Genomic DNA, 18,042 nt, shown 5'->3' on the forward strand with positions numbered 1-18,042 from the left:
TGAGATAACATCAGGCTTTCGGAAAAACATCATCCACATAATTCCGAAGACAGTAAGAGTCGACTAAAGTGGAAATTATCGCTCAATCAACTTAACAACTCATGCATCTAAGCTGTTGTGTAGAATAATATACACAAGAATGAAAAAGAGGATTGAGGATGTGTTATATAACGGTTAGTTTATCTTTAGGAAATGTAAAATCATGAGAGAGGCTGTACTGACGTTATTGTTGAAAAAAAAAAAAACAAGATGGAAAAATCAGGACACGTTCATAGAATTTGTCGAACTGGTAAAAGTGTTAGAGAAAGTAAAATGATGCAAGATGTTCGATATCCTGAGAATAATTTGAGTAGTCTGTAGGGAAGGGCGGGTAATATAAAATATGTACAAGAAGCAAGAGGGAACAATAAGAGAGGATGACCAGGACGAAGTGCACATATCTTATCATCCTGTTCCTTCTTCTTGGCAGTGTCTTCCGTATATTCCTTTTTATCATCCTGTCCATTCTTCTAGCCAATGTCTTCCATATATTCTTTTTATCACCCTGTCCATTCTTTTTTGCAGTGTCTTCCATATATTCCATTCCTCGCCTTTTCTGCGGAGAATCTGTTTATTGCTTACGTTGTCAATCTACCTAATTCTCAACATTCTTCCGTAGCATCACATCTGAGATGCTTCTATTCTCTTCTGTTCCGACTTTCCCACAGTCCATGTCTCACTGTTACACAATTCTGTGCTCCAAAAGGAAATTTTAAAAAATTTCCCCCTCAGACTAAGGTCTATGTGTGATAACAATAGACTTCTCTTGATCAAGAACGCCCTTTTTGCCAGTACTGGTCTGCTTTTTACTCCCTCCATACTCTGTTCGTTATGGGTTATTTTGCTGTCTCGATAGCAGAACTCCTTGACTTCGTCTGCTTCGTGGTCCCCGATTTTGATGTTAAGTTTCACACTGTTCATAGCCTTGAACAGATCCTGTAATTCATCTTCACTTACATTGAGGATAGCAATGCCATCATCTAATCGTATCCTTTCAAACCTGTACTTGAGCCTTTCTTGCTTCTTCGAGGAATCTTCGTTCTTGCACATAATGTATTTTACCCGTCTTTCCCTATAGCTTATTGTCACTATTCTCAGAATTTCAGAAGTCTTGAATCTTGTGACATCGACGAACGCTTTTTCCAGGTCGACAAACGCTATGAAAGTGTCTCGATTTGTCTACAGTCTTGCTTCCATTATCAACCGCAACTTCAGAACTGCCTGTATGGTGTCTTTAAATTTTCTAAAACCAAACTAATAGTCATACAATAGATTTTCAGTTTTCTTTTGGAGTCTTCTGTATATTATTACCCTTGTCAGCAACTTGTCGGCACTTACTGTTCTCCGAATTGTGTGGATGACGATTTTCGAAAGTCTGATGGTATATCGCCAGACTCATACATTCTACACACCATCGTGAATAGTCATTTTGGTACCACTTCCCCCAATACTTCTAGAAATGCCGATGGAATGTTACCTATTCCTTGTGGCTCATTTGACTTTAAGTCCTCAAAAAGTTTTTTGAAATTATGACTAATACTGGATCCGTTATCTCTTCCCTATAGTCTCTTGATTCTTCCACTATCATGCCATAAGCCCAGTCCTCCCCTCATGTAGGCATTCAGTGTACTCTTTCCTCCTATCCGCTCTCTCCTCTGCATTTAATATTGGAATTCCCATTGCATTCTTAATGTTGCCGCTCTTGGTTTTAATTTCACCGAAGGTCGTTTTGACTTTCCTATATGCTGACTCAATCCTTCCGACATTTCTTTTCAGATTTCTTCACATTTTTCATGCAGCCATTTTGCCTTAGCTTCCCTGCACTTCCTATTTATTCCATACCTCAATGATTTATATCTCCGTATTCCTGAATTTTCCTGAACATTTTTGTAGTTCCTTCCTCCGTCGATCAGCTGAAGTATTTCCTCGCAGTTACCTTCTGTGTGCTTTATTTTTCTTTCTAACTTCTGTGATCGCAATTTTTAGAAATGTTCATTCCTCATCATTATCACAGTATCTAAACACTCAGAGAAGTTGAAGTTTAGCTCTTCATTCCATAGCATTTCCATATCTCACTTCGTGGCACAATATTTCTGCCTCACTAGGACTCGGAAACTTCAGCCGACTCTTCATTATTACTAAATAGTGATCTGAGTCTATATCTGCTCCTTGGTAAGCCTTACAGTCCACCACCTGATTTTCGAATATCAGCCTGACCGTGAGGTAATGCAACTGAAACCTTCTCCTATCTCAAGACGTTTTCCAAGTATACATCCTCCTCTTGCGATTCTTAAACAGAGCATTCGTTTTTAGTAGCTGAAATTTATTGCAGAACTCATGTAATCTTCCTCCTCTCTCATTCCTACTACGAAGCCCATATTCTCTCGTAACCCTTTCTTCTGCTCCTTCCACTTCAACCGCATTCCAGTCCCCATGACTACTAGGTTTTCATCTCCCTTTACGAACTGAATTACCCATTCAGTATCCTGACACACTGAGGTGACAAAAGTCATGGGATACCTCCTAATATGGTGTCGGATACATTTTCGCCCCGCGAAGTGCAGTGACTCGACGCGGCATGGACTCAGCAAGTCGCTGTAATTCCCCTTCAGTAATACTGAGCCATGGTGCCCCTATAGCCATCCATAATTGGGAAATTGTTTCCAGTGCATGATTTTGTGCACGAACTGCCCTCTCGGTTATGTTACACAAAATTTTCCATGGGATTGATGTCGGGCGATCTGGTTGGCGATATCATTCGCTCGAATTATCCAGAATGATTTTCAAACCAATAGTAAATAGTTGTGGCCAGGTGACATAGTTTCATCCATAATTTTTTGTTATCCCTAAAAATTCCATCAGTGTTTGGGAACATGAAGTTCATGAATATCTGTGAATGGTTTCCTGGTAACCGAAGATAACTATTGCTAATCAATGATCTGAGCTGGAACAGAGGCCCAGTCCACTGCATGTAAACACAGTCCACACCATTATGGAGCCAACACCAGCCTACACATTGCTCTGTGAGTCCATGAGTTCGTGGGTTCTGTGCCGCACTCGAAGCCTACTATCAGCTCTTACCAACTGAAATCTGGACTCATCTGACCAGGCCACGGTTTTCCAGACGACTAGGGTCCAACCGACGTGGTCACAAGCCCAGTAGAGGCGCTGCAGGAGATGTAGTGCCGTTAGCAAAGGCACTCGCATTGGTCATCTGTTGCCATATCTCACTCAGGCCAACTTTCTCCGCACTGTGTTAACGGATACGTCCGTCGAACTACCACACTGATTTCTGCTGTTATTTCACCCAGTGTTGATTGCCTGTCAGCACTGACAACTCCACGCAAACGCCGTTGCTCTCGATCATGAAGTGAAGGCTGTCGGCCAAGCTTTGTCCGTGGTGACATGTAATGTCTGAAACTTAATAGTCTAGGCACTCACTTGGCACTGTGGATCTCGGAATATTAAATTCCTTAACGATTTCCAAAATAGAATATCTCATGAATCTATCTCCAACTACAGTTCCACGTTCAAAGTCTGATTCCCATCGTGCGACCATAATAACGTTGGACACATTTTCACATGAGTCACGTGAGTACAATTTAGAGCTCCGCCAATGAACTGCTCTTTTATACCTTGTGTAGGCGATACTACAGCCATCTATTGGCAAATAGTTATTCCGGCTTTTGTCTTCTAAGTGTGTCCGTTCTCAATCTATTCACCTCCTGCTTGCGAAGTCGGCATGTACACCTGAACTATTGTTGTCAGTGTCGGTTTGCTGTCAATTCTGATGAGAACAACTCTATCACCGAACTGTTTACAGTAATTCACTCTCCGCCCTATCTTCCTATTCCTACGAATTCTACTCCAGTTATACCATTTTCTCCTGCTGTTACTCTATACTCTGTACTCTATACTCACCTGACAAGCAATATTTGTCTTGTTTCCACTTCACTTCACTGGCCCCAACTAAATCTACATTGGCCTTTGCATATCCATATTTTCTAGCTTCCCTAACACATTCAAACTTCTAACATTCCATGCCTCGACCAGTAGACCGTTATCCTTTCGTTTGTTATTCAATCATTTTTCTGATGGTCACCTTCCCTTAGGCAGTCCCCTCTCAGGGATGCGAACAGGGGCTCGTGCGAAACTTTTTGCCAGTGGAGGGACACTTTTTCAGTCATAGGCCGCACGTTTGGTCAAACAAAAAAACTGAGAAATTTGGCATCTAATGACACTCTAGAAACAGGAAATGGTGATTACAGTGCTTTGTTTCTAAAACATAATGACCACATGCTTGATTTCAATCAGTTTGCGTGAGAGGAAGCTGTTTGACTTACAAACAATGAATTCTTTACCGAACTGTACATACCTTTCCATTTTATTATAAAAACTTCAGTTAACTGTTTTAATTATTTAACTTATATGTACAAACGATAACCTACATGTGCAAGCGAAAACGTAATATTGCAGGACATCCACTGAAGATGCCATGCAAATGAGTAGTAACGCGTCTAGGTGTAGAAGTTAATTTAACAACTTGATGTGCAAAGGAGTTTTTCTTTTACACTACAACATTATGCAAACAGCTACCCACTACAAGAAACTTGTTCACAGAAAACTCCTCCTTCGAAGGAAAAACCAAAATTTTAATTTGGGCTCATCAAACCACTTCTTAGGTTTCCAAGCAAAATAAAATTTTTCTAGAATGAGATTTTCACTCTGCAGCGGAGTGTGCGCTGATATGAAACTACCTGGCAGATTAAAACTGTGTGCCCGACCGAGACTCGAACTCGGGACCTTTGCCTTTCGCGGGCAAGTGCTCTACCATCCGCTGCAGAGTGAAAATATCATTCTGGAAGCATCCCCCAGGCTGTGGCTAAGCCATGTCTCCGCAGTATCCTTTCTTTCAGGAGTGCTAGTTCTGCAAGGTTCGCAGGAGAGCTTCTGTAAAGTTTGGAAGGTAGGAGACGAGATACTGGCAGAAGTAAAGCTGTGAGGACCGGGCGTGAGTCGTGCTTCGGTAGCTCTAGTGGTAGAGCACTTGCCCGCGAAAGGCAAAGGTCCCGAGTTCGAGTCTCGGTCCGGCACACAGACTAAAATTTTTCTGTTTTCCACCTCTACAACTGTGCAAGTCTATGTTTTTTGTTGATATTCTCAACAATCAGTTTATTTGCAGAGGAAGTGATTCTTGATGACATTCTGCTGTTATTTATCTTACATACTTTCAGTGAGTTAGTTCAGATCTCTGCTGTTCACGTCGAGACTCGGAAATGCCTAAAGAATTACGTGTATCATCTTTAGAAAGAGACCTGAATGAAACGTTCTTAACGTTCTAACTCTGGGAGTGAAAGTGGAGATGAAAGTGGTGTTATGATCATGATTCAGACCGGGAAAGTGATGTGGACGCTAGAGACGATAAAGATGATGTGGCTTTAGGAAGTGACCAACAGGATGTAACTGTGACCAAATCTGGAAGAAAGTGTGACATCACTGAGCCCAAAACACCTTGAAGGTCTCTTGTAAATCTAGTAAGAGAAGAAGCAGGAGTATTTACCATTCTTTAGGAGAAGTCTTGATGTTACTTTTTACACTTGACATAATGGGTAACAGTAAATAATGCAAATGAAGGAGCTCATAAGCTTCTCGCCACAGTCACAGACCCTCAGCCACGATTCTTAACGCAGCAAAGACCTGCGATTTCCCACTGTCCTCGTGAGACTCGTTCACACTGGAGTTCCGTGCCACAGTTCTACAGCGACTAAGGAGGACGTTCTGTGAAAGTTAATAGGCGGAACGTTCATTGTGTCAGAGTCCAGTGGTACCCAGTCTTTTCTACCTGGTTCTCCTTTTTGTAATCCCTGATTATCTCATGGTCTAATGTTTATTTATCTTAATTTTTTGCTTCTTCCAAAAACTTTATCAAATGTAGACTAATACAAAACAATAGCATTTCGATGGTCCCGGTAGCATACGTCAGCTTTCTTATGAGCTATCAACACCTCCCCTATAAATCTCTCACCACCCGGCCACACAGACTCGGAACTACTGTGTTAGACAGACACAGAATAAGGCGGCGTATTGCAGCTGGGACAATTTCAAGGTACTAATCGTTTAATTTGGTTAGGAATTTGCTTCATTTAATGTCAGATGAATGAGGCCGTCATATTAAGAAAGGAAAAAAATGGAATCTATAATGTAAAATGAATTTCAATAACGATTTATAAAATGGTCATTTCTTTCTTCTTGAGATCTAAGTTCGAAAAATTTGCTTTATTATTTTGAAGTGGTAAGAGAATGCAGTAGGTATCTGTATTCGACAGAACAAATTTTTATTAATACTACTTGAGATAGTGACAGAAAGCGATACTAATTGTCCTGTCACATTCAGTGCCGAAGAAAGGCACACGAAGCAACACTCATATGTCACATCTTAAAGAACATTCAGTGAACAGTCGTGAAATAACTTCAGATATTGAGTGTGATCATACTGGGAAAAAATTCTGCTTATACACACATGCTCAACATATGAAAAGTGTGGCTAATTCCTGATAGTACGATGATTGTAAGCAAGAAAAAGATGAAAATTCAAAGAGCAAAATATTATGATGGCAAAAAAATGTATTCGTTACACGAGTACTTGTCTTACGTGCAGTTTCCTATGGGAAAAAAGGAAAGAAAATGAAACTAGATACAGCTTTACCCCTGAGACTAATACACAACAAATCCTTGGAGACCACATTATCTGAATTACCTGGTATATTGAGATGAATGCTCGAAGGAGCTGTCTAATGCGTTGCCTGAAAGTGATTGCGGTAGCTGGGACTGAGGATCTGCTGATATCAAGATTGCAGCTACCAGAGTTCCGTACCTCGCCCCCAAACACTACAGCTACTTTTCACCTGTGGCAAGTTTCTGCCTTCCTCTCACTAAGAACCAGTCCAGCATCTCTTCTACCATCCCCCCCGCCCCGCCCCCACCCGCCGAGTAACTTTCTTGTTGCTAGTTTCATCCTGCGTCCTGCTTTGTTTACGCTTTGATTAGGAACTGTTGTGGTTAAGATTATTACAAGTAGTGACTGGTGGCCTCTACCTAAGAAATGTCGTTACAGCGTTCTTTGTTTATAATTTTGAGCAGTCTAAAAGGTGGACAGAGTACACTTCACGCCTCTACAGGGGAGACAATTTGTCTGATGACGAAAGGAAGAAAAGGGAGTTGATGTCGACGACATAGGGGATCCAGTATTAAAGTCGTATTTTAATAGAAGTTTGGAAGACTTACGATCAGATAAGGAAGAAGGGGCAGATAACTTGTCTTAGAGATTCCTGAAATCATTGGCAGGATTGTGGGATTGGTAACCAAGCGAATACACAGTTTGGTGCTAGAATCTATTACCCAGAAGACTTACCATCAGACTTCGACAATTATCATCCACACAACCCGACATGCAGCAAGGGCACGTAGTGTGATAACTATCGCACAATAAACTTAATTCATTTTGCATCGAAGTTCTGACAAGAGTAATATACAGAAGAATGGAAAAGAAAACAAAATCTGTCACATGACGATCAGTTAGGCTTTCGAAGGTAAGGCCATCAGAGACGCAGTTCTAACCTCAGAGTCGATAATGGAAGAAATACTTGAGGGAAGGCAAGGCAGTTTATAAGATTTTTGACTTGAGAAAAACGTTCCAAATTGCATAATAATGCAAGACACTCGAAGTTCTGAGAAAAATTGGACTGAGCTATAGGGAAAGACGGATGATAGATGTACACTCCTGGAAATTGAAATAAGAACACCGTGAATTCATTGTCCCAGGAAGGGGAAACTTTATTGACACATTCCTGGGGTCAGATACATCACATGATCACACTGACAGAACCACAGGCACATAGACACAGGCAACAGAGCATGCACAATGTCGGCACTAGTACAGTGTATATCCACCTTTCGCAGCAATGCAGGCTGCTATTCTCCCATGGAGACGATCGTAGAGATGCTGGATGTAGTCCTGTGGAACGGCTTGCCATGCTATTTCCACCTGGCGCCTCAGTTGGACCAGCGTTCGTGCTGGACGTGCTGACCGCGTGAGACGACGCTTCATCCAGTCCCAAACATGCTCAGTGGGGGACAGATCCGGAGATCTTGCTGGCCAGGGTAGTTGACTTACACCTTCTAGAGCACGTTGGGTGGCACGGGATACATGCGGACGTGCATTGTCCTGTTGGAACAGCAAGTTCCCTTGCCGGTCTAGGAATGGTAGAACGATGGGTTCGATGACGGTTTGGATGTACCGTGCACTATTCAGTGTCCCCTCGACGATCACCAGTGGTGTACGGCCAGTGTAGGAGATCGCTCCCCACACCATGATGCCGGGTGTTGGCCCTGTGTGCCTCGGTCGTATGCAGTCCTGATTGTGGCGCTCACCTGCACGGCGCCAAACACGCATACGACCATCATTGGCACCAAGGCAGAAGCGACTCTCATCGCTGAAGACGACACGTCTCCATTCGTCCCTCCATTCACGCCTGTCGCGACACCACTGGAGGCGGGCTGCACGATGTTGGGGCGTGAGCGGAAGACGGCCTAACGGTGTGCGGGACCGTAGCCCAGCTTCATGGAGACGGTTGCGAATGGTCCTCGCCGATACCCCAGGAGCAACAGTGTCCCTAATTTGCTGGGAAGTGGCGGTGCGGTCCCCTACGGCACTGCGTAGGATCCTACGGTCTTGGCGTGCATCCGTGCGTCGCTGCGGTCCGGTCCCAGGTCGACGGGCACGTGCACCTTCCGCCGACCACTGGCGACAACATCGATGTACTGTGGAGACCTCACGCCCCACGTGTTGAGCAATTCGGCGGTACGTCCACCCGGCCTCCCGCATGCCCACTATACGCCCTCGCTCAAAGTCCGTCAACTGCACATACGGTTCACGTCCACGCTGTCGCGGCATGCTACCAGTGTTAAAGACTGCGATGGAGCTCCGTATGCCACGGCAAACTGGCTGACACTGACGGCGGCGGTGCACAAATGCTGCGCAGCTAGCGCCATTCGACGGCCAACACCGCGGTTCCTGGTGTGTCCGCTGTGCCGTGCGTGTGATCATTGCTTGTACAGCCCTCTCGCAGTGTCCGGAGCAAGTATGGTGGGTCTGACACACCGGTGTCAATGTGTTCTTTTTTCCATTTCCAGGAGTGTATTTATGTGTGTCCAGCATCTCCTAAATACCTGAATCGATTTCCACCGAATTTGGCCCACTTACACCTTAAGAAAGGAATATCAGCGTTGTGGGTGTTAGAAGTTCCTAGTTCCCACAGTAGTCGAGATGCAGGCAAGAATATGTTACCTCAGACCTTGACATTCAAGTTGCCCTGCAAGACATGTGGGATGAGTGGGAGTACTGTCAGCCTGCCTTATCGACCTGCTTTTCAGGAAAGACTACACATCCGTGGCAAGAAACTGTTTTCTAGCCCCCAATAGGTTGACTGCCCTGCGTGACAGGTGTATTGTGTGGGAGTAGTATCAGGATACCTTATCAACTAGCTTTTAGGACAGACACGCTTTAGGGGCCAAAAACGGGTTTCAAGCCCCCAGAATATCGACTACCAAGCACAAAATATGTGTTGTGGAAGAAGTATTAGGTTTCCTCATCGACCTGCAGATGAACTGGGCCAAGAGGGGTATCGGGGAGATAGATGCAGAGAGTGAAGGACAGGGGGATAGGTTGGGGCAGGAGGAGATGGATAGGGAGATAGATGAAGGAGGAGATGGAAGACATGTGTGGAAGGGTGTGGATGGACGAGATGTCCAAAGACAGGAAGGAGGAGGAGATGGAGAGGCAGAGAGATTGAGAGATTGGGGTGGTGCAGATGCATATATAGGAGCTGGGAAGATACATGGACAAAGAGCTGGGGGAGGAACTGATGGAAACAGAAAAAGCAAGGAGAAGATGTGTGCAAAACATTTATTAGATCTGTGGGGTTTATAGCCTCCTACCTTGAATAGGAGTGGATGTATGGTGTATAGGCTGCATTAAAGGCATGTTGTGGGGAAACAGTAATGGTCAGCCAAATCATTCAGCTTGGGAAGGCAGCCTGAATCTCAGTGGAAAAACACGGTTTTCTAGGCCCTTATATGTAAGCTGCACTTCATAAAAGGTGTGTTGTGTTGAGTATTACCGTCCTGCTGTATCAACCAGCTTTGCATGGTAAATTGCGCATCAGAACCAAATAAATGAGTTTCAAACCCCTGATAAGTTGAATACCCTAAATGACAGGTATATCGTAGGAGTGGTATCGGTCTGCTTTATTCAGAAATATTGCACACAGCGTGTAGTGTAGGCGTAGCGTCTTTGGTTAGTAATCAAAACGTCCTTGGTACTGGGTTTGAATCCCACCACCACATAGACGATGAATAAAAATTATCAGCTTTGGCCGCCGAAGACCTCTGGCAAAAAAATCATCTTCATTCAGCCAATGGCCTTGTCAAAGAGGGAGGATGAGTGGACAGTGATTTAGGGAACCCTAATGCCCTTGATGTAGGAAACCCTCCCTAAAGGCTGAAGAATTAGCACTGATTATTGCCTGAGGCTGCAGAAGACAATGGACATCAGTGTGGTAAAGACACATAATGCACATGAAAAAGTGTCATCTTTTTCTTCATATTGGCAAAAAATCCCGGAATAGCGTCTCATTCGGATCTCTGGCATGGGCTGACAAGTGGGAGGTGACCATGAGCTGGGGCGTGGAATGTCAGAAATTTTAACGTGGTAGGGAAGCTAGAAAACCTGAAAAGGGAAATGCTGAGGCTCAATCTAGATATATTTGACGCCAGCGACGTGAAATGATAGGAAGACAAGTACTTCTGGCCACGTGAGTATAGGGTACAATCAACAGCAGCAGAAAATACTATAACAGGAGTAGGATTTGGTAGGAATTGAAAGGTAGGACAGAGAGTGTGTTACCATGAACAGTTTAGTGATAGGGTTGTTCTCATCAGAATCGACAGTAAACCAACAACGACAAAATTGTTCAGGTATACATGCCGACTCCGCAGGCTGAAGATGAAGAGACGGAAAGTATATGTAGGTACTGAACACGTAATTCCGTATGTAAGGGGAGATGACAATCTAGTCGTCACAGGGGATTGGAATGCGTTTTGTAGGGAAAGGAATAGAAGAAAGGTTTACTGAAAAATATGGGCTTGGTAGCAGGAATGTGAGAGAAGAAAGACTGATTGAGCTCTACAATAAATTTCAGATGGTAACACCAAATACTCTGTTCTAGAGTCGCTAGCGGAACAGGTACACTTGGAAAAATCCAGGAGATACAGGAAGATTAGTTACATTACATCATGGTCAGGCAGAGATTCTGAAATGAGGTACTGGAGTGTAAGACATACCCAGGAGCAGATATGAACTCAAATTACAATTTAGCAGTGACGAAGAAAAGCTTAAGTTTAAGAGAATAGTCAGTAAGTACCAATACGCAAAGAAGTGGGAAATGGAAGTACTAAGGAATGAAGAAGTACCTTTCAAGTTCTCTAAGGCCATAGAAAAGGAATAGCTCAGTAGGCAGTTCAGTTGAAAGGGAATGGCCATTCTAAAAAGGGCAATGACAGAAGCTGAACAGGTAAACGTAGGTACAAAGAAGGTAACTGAACCGTGTTGTGGCTCACATTGGAGCCGTTGGTAGGTTGGCATCATGTAATAGGGATAGTGGCATCTCGTTTTCTTCTCGTGTTTACTGGTGTCACTACGTTTGCTAGCATTGTCTGTCCACGAGTGGCAGCAGTAGCAGCGGTTATCGATATCTAGTATGGTGGTACTATCTTTGGAGGAACGTCAAGTGTTTTCTGGGAAGGGAGTGTGTCGGGTAGTTTGGTTGGGACAGAGCAGCAGTGAGGTCCGGCAGTGCGGAACCATGCCGGGACCACTGGCGGCATGCAGGCACTGCCGGATATAGGGGCTGTAGTTGTTAGGGCCACAACCTCGTTGAAGGACACAGGACGTTTGAATTGAGTGAACATTAACCCAGTAGTGAAACCTCCACTATTTTGAGGTCATGCTGTTTGTTTGTGTGTTGCTGCTTGCAGGTTCACTGACATGAAGAGTGAGCCATCCTCCACTTATTATTAATGACTGAATTCCTTGTGTTTACTGATGAAGTTCATCCAGCGGTATTTTTCTGCCTAGTGGCCGGTAACGCCCCAGTTACCTGCCCTGAAGGTTAGCGTATTTTCGCGGCAGTGTACCTTCCCTCGCTTTGCCACTGCTGTCAGGAAAGGCGTGTAGTTCGAAACCTTCCTTGATTGTGGTTCAGATATTTTGTTCTTTGGGACTACCTTGGTTGTAGTGGTTCCTTCTGCTTCTGGATATTCTAAACACCGGATTCTGAAGACCCAGTGCTGTCCACCGGTTCCTCCTTGCCTGGGTTATTCTATCATTGTGTTGGTTACCAGACATTAGGTAGATTTGTCAAGAGTGTTGGCCTGTACTTAAACTGTTACTAGTTTGAGTTGCCATCCAGTTAAGTGAATACAACTATTGGCTGCCTGTCTCATCGGTTACGAAGTTGAGCGACTTTCCCAGGTCGATCCTTGGAGCACTGTCTGAGGCCCACTTCTCTCTTAGTTGATCAGACTGTGATGATTGTGTTTAAAAAAATATTTTAGTATCTCTTGAAGAAGTTAACTGTTTTTTAAGAATTTACTGTCCAGGCCTTCAGCCGTTAAAATGGTTTTGAGTTATTAGTATTGGGGCCTTCAGCCGACAAATAATTTGAATTTCTGGTCAATAAGGCCTTCAGCTGTGCATGCAACTTGCGTAGGAATTTTTATTAGACATTGTGTCTTAACAGTCAAATTTGATAATTGTTCCTTATTGTCAATCTCATTTGCAACTGGTTCCAAATAAAGTGAATGGGTTTTTTAAAAAAAACTGAGTGACCAATGGTAACTTAGTACGGCCCTGTCCACACCAAATCCTGCCTTTTCCTAAGTCCCATGTCTCAGTGACTGTGAATAAACCATGGGTAACAGAAGAAATACTTTAGCTGATGGATGAAAGAAGGAAGCACAAATGTGTTCAATAAAATTCAGGAATACAGAAATACAAGCCGCTTAGAAACGAAATAAATGCGAAGTGCATGGAAGCTAAGGCGAAATGGCTGCACGAAAAATGTGAAGAAATCGAAAAGGTAATGATTGTCGGAAGGACTGTCTCAGCATACACAGAAGCCTACACAACCTTCGGTGACATTAAAAAAGCATGGGTGGTAATGGGAATTCCGCTGTTATATACAGAGGAGAGAACCAATAAATGGTAAAAGTGCACTGAATGCCTCGATGAGGAGGAAGACTTGTCTGATGTGATTGAAGAAAAAACAGGAGTCGATAGGGAAGTGATATGGATCCAGAATCAGAATTTGAGAGAGCACAGGAAGCCTTAAGATCAAACAAGGCAGCAGGGATAGATAACGTTCCATCACAATTTCTAAACTCATTAGGGAAGTGTAAAATTACGACTATTCACGTTGTTGTGTATAAAGTCACAAGAAAGTCAGATCTTACGTTGTGGTTGATAATGTAACCCAGACTAAAGAAAATTCAAGACATGTTCATATGACCCGTTGACACTGAAAAATTTTTCAGTGTGCAATAGTGGAAGATTCCTAAATTCTGAGGAAAATAATGGTAAGCTTTAGGGAGAAGAGTGTAATATACAACATGTACAAGAGCCAAGAGTGAATAAATAACAAGAACAGAAGATCAAGAAATAAGTGACCAGATTAAAAATGATGTAGGACAGGGATGTAGTCCTTCTCCCCTTCTGTTCGATTTACACATCGAAGAAGCAGTGATAGAAATAAAAGAAAGGTTCAGGAATAGAATTAAAAATCAAAGTGAAAGAATATCAATGTTATGATTAGCTGATTACATTGCTATCCTTAGTGAAGGTGAAGAAGAATTACAAGATCTACTGAATGGAATAAACAGTCTACTGAGTACAGAATATGGATTGAGAGCAAATCGAGAAAAGACGGAAGTAATGAGAAGTAGAAAAATGAGAACAAGAAACTTAACATCAGGATTGATGATCACGAAGTAGATCAAGTTAAGTAATTCTGCTACCTAAGCAGTAAAGTAGCCCATCCTAGCCAAGAGCAGTCTGCTGGTAACAAACATAGGCCTTAACATGAGGAATAAATCTCTGAGAATGTACATCTGGAGCAGAGCATTACATGGTAGTGGAATGTGGAGACTGTGGGAAAATCGGAACAGAAGAGACTGGAAGCAATTGAGATACAGTGCTACAGACTACTTTTGAAAATTAGATGGGTTGATAAGGTAAAGAACGAGGAGGTTCTGCACTGAATAGGAGAGGTAATGAGTATGTGGAAAACATGGACAAGAAGAAGGGACAGGATGATGGGATGTCTATTAGGACTTCAGGGAATGACTTCCATGGTGCTAGAGAGAGCCATGTAGGGTAAAAACTGTAGACGAAGACAGAGATTGGAATACATCCAGCAAATAATTGAGATCATTGGTTGCAAGTGCTACTCTGTGATGAAGAGGATGATACAAGTGATCAGGAAAGAAATTCATGGCAGGATACATCATCAAACCAGTCAGAAGGCTGCTGACAAAAAAATCCTAATTACACAGGCTATACATGCAGGCTTGGGACAGGTTGCGATGGATAAAAGAAGGGATGTACAGAGTGAAGGGGAGGAGGAGATGCATGAGTCAGGTGGGAATGTAGTGGGACTGTCAGCAGTGGGAAAGGCAAGGGCCCCAATGGTAGTTATCCAACACAGTAAAATTGGGTGACATATGTGACCAAAGAACTGACTTCATGGTGACCATCCAGTTCCCAGGATACTTTGAGTGGAGTATTGTGTCACTGGCCATACAGAATGCGCGGAAGCTCCGTTGCCCTGAAAGAAGGACGTGTGACTGACACCTATATTTTCAAATAATTTGAAATGAATATGGTTAGGAAAGGGAATACGTTCTTTTGACATTTTTTGTTCAAAATCACCAACAATATAACCCTTTAAAGTATGTATTTTTCCTCCTGGTTCAACCTGTATCTAAAGCAAGATAAATGTATATATGTTCACCACCTCCCTCAAAATCCTTATGTCGATTTATGAAAATTTGGCACAGATATAAAACATTTCACAAATATCAGCCTGTGTGGGTTAGATACACCTAGATTCTATAGGGGCCACTGCCCTGTACGTCAGAAGTTTTGTGTGGGGATACTATCCACCAGCCTTATCGACCTGCTTTGCAGTGTAGCCTGAAGCAAGAAGTGGTTTCCCATTCCTCAACACGTAGGCCGTCCTGAACAACATGCGTTTTGGGTTGTAGTATTTCAGCCTTCATTATCGCCCCTCTTTCCTTGTCAGCCTATACTCTTAGAGGCAAGAAAGGATTTTCTACCCCTGATGTGTTGGCTGTCCTGCACAACAGGCGACTTGTGGGAACAGTATCACCCTGCTGTATCGATCTGCTTTTATGGCGTGCATGGCTGAGAAGAGAGAGGGGGAAGGAAATAATGAGAGAGGGGGCCTAAGAGGTAAAGAGACAAAGAGCAGAGTAGGAGGTTTGAAGAAATGGGAGGAAGAGGTGGTGGATGGAGAGAGGGGATGAAGGAGATTGGCAGAGAAATGGACAAGGAAGAGAACAGTGGAGAGAGGAGGAGAAAGGTTCCATAAAGAGAAGGGAAATTGGAGATGGTCAGAGAGAGGGAAAGAGAAAGATGAGGAAAGAGGAGGTTGGCAGGAAAATGGGCTGGATAAAGATGGACAGAGAGAGGGGGAAGGAGAATGTGTGTGGAATGTATGTATCAAATAGGTACGTGGATGATGGCACCGGGAAAAGGCTAATCTACAATGTGTACAAAAATCATCAGGGAACAATAAGAACAGAAAACAAATATTGAAAAGGGTGTCAGGAACAAACGCACTCTGTTTTCACCACAGTTCAATCTAAACGTCGAAGAAGCAATGGCGGAAAGAAAAGGAAACTTCAACTGTGGAATTAAACTTCAGTGTGAAAGATTATCACTGATAAGATTAGCTGAAGGTGAAAAAAATTACAAAAGTTTTCATTGGTGTAAGTATTCTAATGAGGACAGAATGTGGACTGAAGTTACACAAAAGAGATACGAATGTGATGAAGAGTACGAGAAATGACATTAACTAAAAATTTGACATCAACGCTAGATGAAGTGGAGGACTTTCGCTACTAAGTGATGCATGATAGTTGAACCAAGGAGGAAATAAAAAGAAGACAAACACGGACGAAGTGGGCATTCCTCGTCAAAAGGAATTTATTAATATCAAACATTGACCTTAATTAGAGGAAGAAATTTCTGAGGATGTACGTTTGGACCACCGTATTGTATGGAAGTAAATTATGCATAGTGAGAAAATCGGAAAATATCACAACGAAGCGTTTGAGATGTGGTGCTATAGAAGGATACTGAAAATTAGGTGAACGGATAGAAATGAGATGGTTGACCACAGAATCGGCGACGAAAGGAAAATGAGGAGAAAACTCACAAAGAAAAGGGACTTGTTGATGGGACATGTGTTAAGACATCAGGTAACTTCCATGCTAGTGGAGGAAGCAGACGAGGGTAAAAACTGTAGGGGATGACAGAGATTGGGATACTGCCAACTAATTGAGGACGTAGGGCGCAAGTGCTACTCTGCCAGTTACAGGCTTCTTATTATTTTCGAGTGAAGTCCCCCTCTCTCCCACCATTCCTTTGTGGGTTGCGTAAGACTCGAAAGCGTACATGTTTGCACCTGAGAACGCTATTGCACGATGCTGATTAATGAAAGTTTTCAAAAAGACAAATGGAGCGAAGAATAGCAGATCCCTTATTCGTTCTACGGGGAATTTCTGAAACTTAGAACGTTAGACTGGATAAGTAAAGAGTAGGAACGGTGGAACTGGGGAGAAAAGGTCATTTCACAACATGACTATAAGAAATATGTAGGGGGGAGGGGCGGGGGCGGGATTTAAAATTGTAGAAGGAGATCAAGTTTAAAATGGATGTAAATTGAAGAAGTTATGCAGAGATGATGAGTCTTGTACATGGCAAACTACTGTGGAAAACTGTATCAAACCAGTGTTCTGATTGACAGCTAAGAGCACACAGGTTTCTTTACAAAATTCACTAATATCTCTTTCTAATTTTGACCACTTTCATGTCTTTTGAATAATAAAACGAATAACTGTACGTACTTTCATTTTTTTTCGATTAACTGCCACATTTTAAATAAGCACAACAGAGTACAGTCATGTACGTCTTCTTCTGAAGTAACACCTGTAGGCAGCTAATAAATAAATGTAGAGAAAATGGTCAGTGAGGAAGCTGTAGCGGGAGAAAGATACTAGGTTCGGATTCGGTCGGAGGGTGTTTCAAATCCCTGTGCAGCCGTCCAGATTTAGAGCTTCAGTGGATTCTTTCTTAAAACAAAAGTCGGCATGGTTTCTTCGAAAGGACACGGCCTATTTCCCTCCCAGTCCTTCGCCAATCTGGGTTTGTGCTGTTTCAGTAATGACCCCATTACTGACAGAGCGTTAGATCCTAATTTTCCTTCCTTCTTCAGTGCTCATACCTGGATCGCATGTATTTATATAATGAAATCAGTTGTGGTGGTAGTCGTATGAACAGCCCCTTATCTTATAAAGGGCAGGCGCGCCCGCAAAGTCGTAATTTACTTCTTAAATGCTACACACCATTTGTCCATGAGTGCGTAACATGTAATTTTCTTTCATATTATGTTAACGTGTTACAGAACGCAGACTCCAACTGGCTGGTGAAGTACATGTCGTACCTATCTTCCGTAATTCAGCAGCTGCTGCTGTACTGCTGGTTTGGAACAGACATCATAACACAGGTACTCTCTGTTTTGACACTTGTAGACTGATCTGCTGGCTGCAAGAGTTGCGAGAGCTCAGTGTTAGGATGAATGTAGG

At 43.0% G+C, this 18,042-nt stretch overlaps 1 protein-coding gene across 1 annotated transcript in view; it reads left to right on the top strand.

Moving 5' to 3' along the window:
- Positions 1–18,042, top strand: part of LOC126260702 (odorant receptor 82a-like) — a 116,470-nt gene that overhangs the window by 71,850 nt on the left and 26,578 nt on the right. Inside the window, exon 6 of the mRNA XM_049958037.1 lies at positions 17,862–17,963. Coding sequence (XP_049813994.1) covers positions 17,862–17,963 — 102 coding nt within the window. The remainder of the gene's footprint in view (positions 1–17,861; positions 17,964–18,042) is intronic.

This window comes from Schistocerca nitens, chromosome 5 (genome assembly GCF_023898315.1).
Source record: "Schistocerca nitens isolate TAMUIC-IGC-003100 chromosome 5, iqSchNite1.1, whole genome shotgun sequence".
NCBI lineage: Eukaryota > Metazoa > Arthropoda > Insecta > Orthoptera > Acrididae > Schistocerca > Schistocerca nitens.